Here is a 10,515-nt window from a genome sequence, read left to right as displayed (position 1 = left end):
AAAATTAAGCTTTTTTTCTGAAGCCATTTTAAGAGATATCAACAATCTCACAGGTCCCAAATCCCAAAACTTTTCATGAATCAATAAATCAAAAATGGAATTTCAGATTGACACTCATCAGTTTCAAAGTCTATCTATGTACAAGGTTTTAATGAAACTTACAGGGCCATATTATTAATATTATTCAATTAATCAATTCCAGACAGTAAAAAAGCTTTAAAAACTTCCTCTCTCACATTTAGTCTCGGCAGCTACAGGCAGGTGACAAATTAAAGGAAAAACTGGTCCAGGTCTGAATGCTTGACCTCTACAGTGAGGGGATCTGGTGGCTCTGTTATGCAGTGGGAAGACATTTTGTTGGCATGGTTTGGGTCCACTTGTCCCCTTAGAGGGAAGAATCACTGCTAACCAATACAAAGTTGTTCTGAGTGATCACCTTTATCCTATAATGAAACATTTCTATCCTGATGGGAGTGTTCTCTTCCAGGGTGACGATGCCCCAATTCACAGGGCACGAGGGGTCACTGAATGGTTTGAGTATGAAAATGATGTGAATCATATGCTACGGCCTTCACAGTCACCAGATCTCAACCTAATTGAAACCTATGGGAGATTTTAGACTGATGTGTTAGACAGCGCTCTCCACCACCATCATCAAAACACCAAATGAGGGAATATCTTTTTGAGGAATGGTGTTCATCCCTCCAGTAGAGTTCACAGACTTGTAGAATCAATGCCAAGACTGAGGAACACCATTCTTCAAGCATAAGAGAGCCACTGGATCCCCTCACTGTAGGGGTCAAGCATTCAGACCTGTACCAGTTTTTCCTTTAATGTGTCACCTGTATATGTATGTCTTTATATAACTAAATTAAATATATAAATGTAATTACACATAGGCTCTGGACAGTGTTAATGTTAAGTTATTCTTGTGTCAGACTTCTACTACCAGTGTTTTCATGACTGCTATTCGGAAGCCATATCAAAGTTCATGTTCCAGTATACTATATGGTAAATATACAGGCCTACCAGTTTCATCTGTTTCTTGGTGTTTAGTGCGGCAGGTGTCACGCAGCTCCTCTATGTTGACATATATCTGTTCTTCTTGATCCATCAGAGCTGCTCCTTCTGTCTGCTTACAGAGTTTGTTGTCGGTGTTGTCAGATGGATGGAGCGTTTACAGGTAAATGCCTGTATGTCTGTCTGATGAAGTCAATGGTGGGTATAGAAAGCACAAAGAGAGAGAGAGGTAAAGGTTTCTGTTCCTTATAATCTGGTCTATGTTAATATCTGTCAGAATATAATTAACATATTAGCCTATTATTCTTTATTTTTTAAATGATGTTTACCAAAATGTCAAAAAAAAAAAAAAAACTTGGTTCACAATTTTCATCAAGGTGAAAGTGTACATTGCTGCCAGAAGCATACAGTAAATAAAGAGCCAATTCAGTGTTATTGCACAATGCAAGGTTGACTCAATGACAAATGACAAAATCATATTCTTACAAATGAGTTATAATACAGTAACATGTTTATAAGTTCACTGGAAATTCAAAATAGCCCATAAATGTCTGCTGTATATATGTAACTCTGTGACAGACAGCTGATCTGTTCAGGGTGAAGCCTGCCTGTCGCCCAGTGTACGCAACTGGAGAATCTGGAGACATACGTACATTGTTAGGTTGCTAGTGTTATTAAAGTTGTATGATTTGATACCTCATACTTATTATGAAATGTTAAAAATAAATACACAGATACAAACCTGAGGGTAACATAAATGAGAGCACATCATTTAAATCACTATTTAGAAGTGTGTTTCCCACATGTTTTCACATTTAACTTTAAGTGAGGTCAAACACTGTGGTACAATCTCTGTGGTAAATCCTTCTAATAAGACACCATGAAGTGTTTATATATTTCTGTATGATTAGAAGTAACTCATGGCTTCATTAATGAGTAATAAATAAGTTACTACTGATGATAAATGAGTTATAAGCCATGAATCAAAACAGTGTTTTGGTTGCCAGGTTGTTAAAAATCCCCTTTGGCTGGTGTTTATCCTCCTCCGGCACACACTTTTTTTTTAACATTTACAGCCGCAGACTTGATGAATTATCTTTTTTTTAAAAAATAAATAAATAAAAAACTTTTAATGACTTAACTGTACACATGAAAAAGCTTTGTGTATTAATTAATGAATTGCCAATGTTTTAAACCTGGCAACCCAAAAGTTGTTCTTATTAACAGCTTATAACTGTTTTGTTTTGTAGAGGGTGTTGTATTAGAAGGTGGTACCTTTTTAGTAAACGAGACCATCTGTTTCACATTCTTTAAGAACTTTAGTTCTGGGTTATAATGAAGAATTGTAGGAAATGTGTTTGGGTTTTTTTTTTTACTTGTATCTGTCACTGTTTTCTCACTCACCATGCTGCATCCTGTAACCTATTCACCTTCCTGAGGAGGACAAACATGTTGAGTGATTTTTCCATTAGTTTCTTACTCAATGCTGCCATCTGCTGCTGCCAGAACCTCTGGGAGCTCTACAACAGCACCCTCCTCTGTATTGACCTTGTAACAGCACACTATGTAATAACTTGACAAAATGTAATAATTTTTCACCTGATTATGTAATAGCACTTGCATTGCATTTTGTAATAAATGATTTCATATTGCAGTGGTTATTACAAAATACAGGAGTTGCACTTATTTTATGAAATTGTAATAATATGGTGCATTATGTAATAACCTACCAAAATGTGTCTTCATTCATAAAAAATTGTAACATTATAACTACAATGTTTGTTTTATGCATTCCAGCATGAATCATACTGACTAAAAATCCATTTTAAAAAGATACTACTAGTTCAGTAGATTAGCAGTATCCTTCATAGATCAAAACTATGTCAAGTGTCATTGTATTCCTTAACTTAATAGAAACTGTATCTGAAGATTCATAGAGATGTAGAAACTGCACAACACTGAGTATTATACTGACAGGATTATGCAAATTTTAAACTGAATTAGAATAAGATTAAAAGATTTATAACAACAATGAATAAATAAATTGCAGTGTAGATAAAAACAAGATTTAAATTAAGTTTACCATTTTCAAATAACTAAAATAACTTAATTTAACTAAAAGCATCCATCAGCATTGTGGTTTTGAGTTCTGATTCAAAAGTTTTGAGGATTAGGCTACTTTTAAGATTGACAGCAAGTATCTTTCAGAGATGTGCAGCATAGTGACTAAAGATTGCTTCACCAGGTTTAGGCCTGGCACTGGGCACTACTAGCAGCCCACTCCCACTTGACCTGAGAGGCCTGGCAGGAGTGTACTCCTTAAACATGTCTGTAACGTATTTGGTCTCACTCCAGATATTGATTTATAAACAAGCAACATTGCCTTATATTCAGTTCAGTGGCTGACAGGAAGTCAGTGTAGTGACTTCAGAAGCGGGGTGATGTGGTCTGACCTTTTGGTCCCTGTAAGAACTCTAGCAGCTGCATTTTGAATAAGCTGAAGTTTTTTGAGGGTCTTTCTGGGGAGACCTATCAAAAAACCATTGCAGCAGTCAACCCTGCTAGAAATAAAAGTGTAAATGAGTTTTTCCAGGTTGGCTTTTGACATGAAGTCCCTGAGTTTGGCTGTATTTGTAAGATGATAAAAAGCTGATCTTGTTACTGCTTTTATGTAGCTGTTTAGACTAAGGTCAGGTTCAACTATAATGCCAGTCTAATTTAATATTTTGGAAGTTTAATTTAGCTTAATTGTTACAAATATAACATGTACAGATGGACATTCATCCATTTTGGTAGGTTATTACATAATGTACTGTATTATTACATTTTCATCTTAAAAAGTACAACTCCTGGTTCTTCTAATTGTTGAAAAGAGCCATCACCCATCATCCACTTCCAACTCACTCTCAACTGATTGCCTGCTAGTCTATATGTCCTCCTCCCTTCTGTTGTTCTGTTTGGCAGCAAGAGTGAGCACATGTTGAGGATCCTCTGCATCTATGTCACATGGTACCAATGGTTATGTGTGATTGATGTGAGTCATTTTGCCTTTATATTGCTGCAGTTAAATGGTCTGTGGGTTCATGTTTGAATGTGGCTGGATACTTAACCAATGTATGCAGTACGTATGTATACTTATTGGTAAATATTGTTTTGGTAACTTTGTGTGACTTGATAGTACAGACTGATTGTTGTGTGTAAGTGGCCAGTGAACAGTTTATTAGCTGTAATTCTTAAGGAGATGCAATTATGTGAATCCTTAGAACTTATTGTGTTATGTAGAATTCTTGTTTATGCCATACTTGTGATGTAGTGCTCTGCTTATTTTATTAGTAGTAGGTCTACCCCCTCCCTTGTTTGGGAGGTAGAGTACTAATAGTCATTGAATTGTAGGTACCTATTTATGTTTAATTAATCATTGTGTTTGTATTACGCATTTTTATTTGTCAATCACATATAAACCATATCCACATCAAGTCTCCCATTCAGCTGCTCAATATGTGTGCACTGTGGCAATAAAACTTAAGAACAGGAACAATGTCAGTCTCCTTGTATTCTTACTGATGCACCTATGGTGATGTTAAAATTCCTGTGAACCACTCCAGCTACTACCCTACACTAATAACCACTGTAATAGCTAATCATTTATTTCAAAATGCAGGGACATTTATTACATATTGCATTCAAGCTGTGTATTCCAAAATGCGGCAGATTATTGCAAAATGAAGGTATTATTACGTAATGATGTGAAAATGTATTATATTTTGTCAAGTTATTACATAATGTGTTATTACAGACATTTAAAACTGTAAAGCTGCTGTAAAGCAGATGTCCGACCAACATGTCAAAGAAATGCTCTCATGGTGATGAGGTAAGGTACAGTTAGTTTTTTTTATTTGTCATATACACATTATACAAGACAATGACTTTAGCCTCAATAAAATTATTTTTATCATCAATTTATAACAATATAATCAACTTCAGTCTTCACAATGTAATCGATCATTCATCATTGACAATGACTGACAATCATGACATCTTTAGGTTTAAAAATGGACTAAAAGGAATTTCTGTATTTTTTTTCTCTATTAGTTCAGTCAGTTTTGTGAACACAATTCATTATCACAGTCTAATAATAGTTTTGTTTCATGTTCTCAAAATTAAGCTTAAGATCTTTACAAGATCATTAATGTTACAATGTAATTTTTTTCCAGTATGGAAAATAGTTTGAAAAAGTCCAGTATGGAGTATAACATTTTGAGACTTCACCACTAAGCAGGACCTCAATCAATCCAGATCATCTCCTGTGCATTATAAATTACTTATCACACATATTTAGTAATAATTGTACAGAATATCAGGAATTCAACATATGTTATTACAAAAGTTACACCCTAAAAATCTAATACACATAATCCAGCATGATATGTGTACGTTGATAACTTGGAGTCCTCCACGGTATCATCTTGAGAACGTGTTCATTCAAGTCCGTCTTCCACCAGCTCCTCAGCCAGCTGAAACATCTGGCTGCCAAGTAGAGCGCTCCAACACTGAGGAGAATTCTGATGAGGCCGATGCCGCCGCCGCCTCCACCGCCTCCTCCATTCCTTTTATTGGATTCCTCAGCAAAACCTAGAGACAGAAATTCAAGAAGTGGCAAGCAACATTAAATCTGGCCTGTCATTATATCCTGTATTACTCAGTGAAACACTGAATTGGTCAACTTAAAAGGCCATAAGCACTAAACTGTTATGCTCAAATGTGGATGAAAGGTGGACAAATGAACCATCTGATTACTGACTGATTACTAGGTCTCATGCTATATTCACTATCCAATCACAGATTTTGCAATTGTATACTTTAATGTCCACTTTTGGGGATTCAAAATTCTTTTTTGTTGTGTAGTCTTGTTTATGTGTAAATGATCCCACTGCAGAAATAGAAAGAACTGTGAGACACATACAGGAGCAAATGCTGACTGCACCTTTACCTTTATAAGCCCGCTCCCACTCAGAATGGCAATAACTTTGCCACAAAGCTTGTTGTCTCTTCTTGGCTTTAGGCCTCCTGTATTTAGGTTGCACTTCGACCGCAAGTCCGCTGTTGTATTGGGTTATGTTGACAGTGTAGTACCCTTGCTGGTCAGAGCTGAATGGTTCTATGTTGACATTTAGCTGCTGATTGAAGGCTTCTGAGAAGAATCTTAAGTTGTCACTTTGCTCCATTGTTGTGGATCCACTGTTGGTCTGCACCATGTTATACATTGGCTGAGCAGAGGGCTCTAGGTAGTGTGTCTCATCTATATTGTTATCCTGAACCACCACCATATCTCCATAGTAGCCCATCTGGGTGAGAAAGGTGGTGAGATCTAGCTGTGGGTTCTGCAGGGCTTGGATCAGTTCACAGCTGATTTCATGAGTCCTGTCAGGACTGAACCTCCCAAAGACAGCTGTGTCATGCTCTGTGACATACACCGTCTCTACCACCCTGGTTCTCACCTGGTAACTGATGATGATGCGGTCTATATTGTAATTAACACAGTTACCATTGAATTCATAATTTTCCCTCACATATGTCGGGAGGTTTGCAGAAGATGGGTAGGTTTCTGTGTTCAGGTTGCCAACTTCAAAGTAAGCCATCTGGAGAGAGAGAAAGAGAACTTAATATATGTGAATAAGGCAGTGGTGGAAGAAGTATTCAAATCCTTTAATCAAGTAAAAATACCAATACAGCAATGTAAAAATACTCCATTACAAGTAAAAGTCCAGCATGAAAAATCCTACTTAAGTAAAAGTACATAAATATTATGAGCTTTATGTAGTTAAAGTATTGCATTAAAAGTAGTGGTTTGGTCCCGCTGACAGATATATCATTATATTCAGACGGGTGACAAATTATAGGAAAAACTGGTCCAGGTCTGAATGCTTGACCCCTACAGTGAGGGGATCTGGTGGCTCTGTTATGCAGTGGAGAGACATTTTGTTGGCATGGTTTGGGTCCACTTGTCCCCTTAGAGGGAAGGATCACTGCTAATCAATACAAAGTTGTTCTGAGTGATCACCTTTATCCTATGATGAAACATTTCTATCGTGATGGAAGTGATCTCTTCCAGGATGACAATGCCCCAATTCACAGGACACGAGGGGTCACTGAATGGTTTGATGAGTATGGAAATGATGTGAATCATATGCTATGACCTTCACAGTCACCAGATCTCAAACCCAATTGAACACCTATGGGAGATTTTGGACTGATGTGTTGGACAGCGCTCTCCACCACCACCATCAAATCACTAAATGAGGGAATATCTTTTGGAAGAATGGTGTTCATCCCTCCAGAAGAGTTCCAGAGACTGTTGAATCAATGCCAAGGCTGAGGAAACCCATTGAAATGGAACCATGTTGGAAGTTTAGAGGGAAAATCACGATTTGGTGGAGCTGTTAACAACTCATAGACATCTGAAATGTGACCCTGACTACACACTGCTTTTTGCAAGATGTCAAAAGCCGAAAAAGTTGGAAACCACTGGTTTCACTTAATAATGTGTTTATTTTAAAATTGTTTCATTAATTTGGAGCGAGTGCATTTAGTGCAGCTAAATGACTTAGCAGCAAGATGAAAAAAGAGGAAGGGTAGGGAAGGGAAAGAGAGAAAAAAAGAAAAGTAAATAAACATTACCGATACGTAATCATCATCCCATCAATATTAATACTGCCAAGAAACAGGACAATCAATAGTAAAGTGGTAGTTCCCCTTCTAATTTCCTCAAAAACATTGATGGCATAATTGGCATATCTAGTCTAGTTAATGTGGTCGATATGATTTGAAAATTCATTTGTTTTCAGTCAGTGAGTTCATACTTTGAGCTCATAATTTAAAGTTATTGAGACAACACAACATCTTCTGTCACAATATTCAGGCTACTATAATTTGTTGAAACTTAAAGATCTATGTTATTTAATGTCTGTGTTGGTTAAAGGGCGATTTTAACCTTTGATGGGTAACTGTTAGTGTATATCAGTAAACTGAATAGGTTATTGTGCTCTTGCTCTGTTCTTTGAATAGGTGGAGAGAGCTGTTAACTGTATTATATTGGTACGTTAAAAGATATGGTGTGTTGTGCTCTTGCTTTTTTTCTTTTTGAAGGTGGAGAGAGAAGCACTGATGCCACAGTAGTAGTAGTAATAGTGTCGTCTCCCTCCTTATTGATATGCACCTTTGGTTTTATTTGAGGATAACAGTACATTGTACTAAGCAGTTGTTGAGTCATTAGTTTATTATTCATATGCACTAAAATTCACCAGAATGCAGGAATTCAAGTCTTTGTAACTAAAATTTTCCTAGTGGTGGACCCCCAGACCCACCCCTTAAAAAGTGGCCTGACTGGGCCTATATTTCATGCTATATTTCCCAGCCATAATGATTTTCCCAGTCCGGTCCTGCTTGTTATATTATCTATTGTGTCATCTTCATCTGAAAAGTAACTATAGCTGTCAAATAAATGTAGTGGAGCAGAAAGTACAATATTTCCCATAATGCATGCACAATACAAGGGCCTGAAACCTTCACACATAAATGGGATGCAGCCATTAATTCCCAGACATGAAGAAAAAGAGAGAAAGAAAGAAATCAAAGAAAGAAAATGTACCACAAACCTTTCTCTTACTCATGCCCCTCCTGGGCCTGCTCAGTACAGGCAGAAGCCCCTCATTATTACCAAACAGATGGAAGCCGAAGAACCCTCTCTCTGGTTGACAATCTGACACCAGCTGTGGCCACAGAATCTGGTCACTTCACATATTAACTGTACTTGCTTATTTATTATACACATTAATTTGGGTCAATATTACTGTAGTGACATCTTGAAATACTGTACATTATAACGATATTAACAGGTCAGTGTGCTGTGACCTCGTATGGGGTTGAATATAGGCTGCAGATAATCCCCATCAATATTATGGGTGTCTGATGTGGTTATCAATATGTTGAGAAATGCTTGTCAAAACAGTGTCAAAATTACTGATTAATAAGAGAGAAATGGGAAAATCACAAATGTGCTGGTTACTACACAAGCATTAAAGGACAGGTTCACAATTTTTTAACTCTGTCCTAAAACAATTTACAAACTTACATTGAAAGCACATGTGAAGGGGATCTTTTAATAGCCAGTATGAACAGGAGGAATGATTACAGCGAGGAAAACCTCTTTCACTGCTCGCATGGACACCTGACTGTTGTTATAAGACACATCTGAAAAATTGTGAACCTGTCCTTTAAGTCTCTGTAGCAGTTTCAAAGACTGATTTGTTTGATTCTGTTTGATCATTTATCTGTTTACCAGACTTAATACTGTATCAGCGTTCCTGTTGTAAACCACTCAGAACTGGAAAATTTTCAGCAGAGAGAAGCTTGTATATTCCAGCATCACAATATAACACTTGACACATTCTCCTATTTTCTTCTTTTCTTGCAGACATCCTGCTTCAGCCGAATATAACTTTATACTCTGGGCTGCCTAAGTCTGATGACCAGGAAGTGCAGCTCATTTCACTTGGTGGATGGAGGCACTGTTTATTGTTCATATGGGCCCCTGACTGTTGTTTTAAGACAGACTTAAAAAATTGTGAACCTGTCCTTTTAACCAGGCAAACAATCAAATGTGATTCATCCAGTCCGTTATTAGTACCGGATATATTTGCTGTCAAACCAAATATAGTTTTATCTACCTAGAAATCTAGAAATCTTACCTTCATGACGAGCACAGAGTTAATGAGTTCACAGGTCACACAGTGGTTGGCAAACCAAAACAGGAGCTGGAGGCCATGTCGTGGAAAAGGACGGCCAAAACCTGAATTCATGAGGTGCTCTAGAGTGCAGAGGTGCCATTGTACCATGGTAGGGCTCAAGCTGACTGAAGAACACACGCACATACAAGCAGACAAGTAAAGGGCTTACACACTGCACATTACACAGTGTCAAAGACACAGTAAAACACCTTTTCAGAGAGAAAACAAAAATTGTACGTTCACAACCACCCACCCACACACACACACACACACACACACACACACACACACACACACACACACACTGTTATACAGTTATTATGACTTATTATTAAGGGAGGTCACGTGAGGACAGTAAATTTCTCCTCGTCTCAACATATTTTCTTGAATTTGAATAACATTAAATTGTGCCAGCATGTACCAGCTAGCTGATAGCCTCATCTTTAAAATGGCCGAGATTAAAATATGAGTCATAAAACCACGAGTTCAAGGAAGTTATTATAGTTACATTTATGAATAGGCTATAATAAAAAGCTGTGACAGTGACAACTGCTGTAAATTAGTGTAAAGATAAAGGATAAGAATTTATCCACTTTTTTACCGTTTGTGTTGTAGTCTCTGTTAATGGTATTTCATAGCTACTCTTCGTCGTTATCAACAGAGAGAGAGAGCGACAGACATGTAAACACAAAGAGTCGATTTCGATTTA

At 37.2% G+C, this 10,515-nt stretch overlaps 1 protein-coding gene across 4 annotated transcripts; it reads right to left on the bottom strand.

The window, feature by feature from the left end:
- Positions 1–4,902: 4,902 nt before the first annotated feature.
- On the bottom strand, positions 4,903–10,512 carry LOC121882332. Of its 4 annotated transcripts, none has more exons than XM_042390521.1 (5): positions 10,408–10,512; positions 9,768–9,931; positions 8,676–8,789; positions 6,011–6,659; positions 4,903–5,652 (listed from the first exon to the last, which is right to left on the bottom strand). In XM_042390521.1, the coding sequence occupies exons 2-5, from the start codon at positions 9,912–9,914 to the stop codon at positions 5,423–5,425; spliced, it is 1,140 nt and encodes a 379-aa protein (XP_042246455.1). In that variant the 5' UTR covers positions 9,915–9,931; positions 10,408–10,512; the 3' UTR covers positions 4,903–5,422. The 4 variants fall into 4 exon arrangements, with proteins under 4 accessions (XP_042246455.1, XP_042246464.1, XP_042246472.1 ...); XM_042390530.1 differs by having other exon boundaries at positions 9,768–9,932; positions 10,413–10,511; XM_042390538.1 differs by having other exon boundaries at positions 9,768–9,927; positions 10,408–10,504.
- Between the last annotated feature and the right edge of the window lie 3 nt (positions 10,513–10,515).

This window comes from Thunnus maccoyii, chromosome 2 (genome assembly GCF_910596095.1).
Source record: "Thunnus maccoyii chromosome 2, fThuMac1.1, whole genome shotgun sequence".
In the NCBI taxonomy this organism is placed as follows: domain Eukaryota; kingdom Metazoa; phylum Chordata; class Actinopteri; order Scombriformes; family Scombridae; genus Thunnus; species Thunnus maccoyii.
This window is presented reverse-complemented; position numbering and strand designations above follow the sequence as displayed.

Bases quoted from the DNA above. Each gene is read 5' to 3' on its own strand.
- LOC121882332 (XM_042390521.1), bottom strand. From the start codon at position 9,914: ATGGTACAATGGCACCTCTGCACTCTAGAGCACCTCATGAATTCAGGT. The intron at 8,790-9,767 runs GTAAGATTTCTA...CTGTGGCCACAG, and splicing joins ACTCTGTGCTCGTCATGAAG to CTGGTGTCAGATTGTCAACC. The intron at 5,653-6,010 runs GTAAAGGTGCAG...TTCTGTCTCTAG, and splicing joins GTGGGAGCGGGCTTATAAAG to GTTTTGCTGAGGAATCCAAT.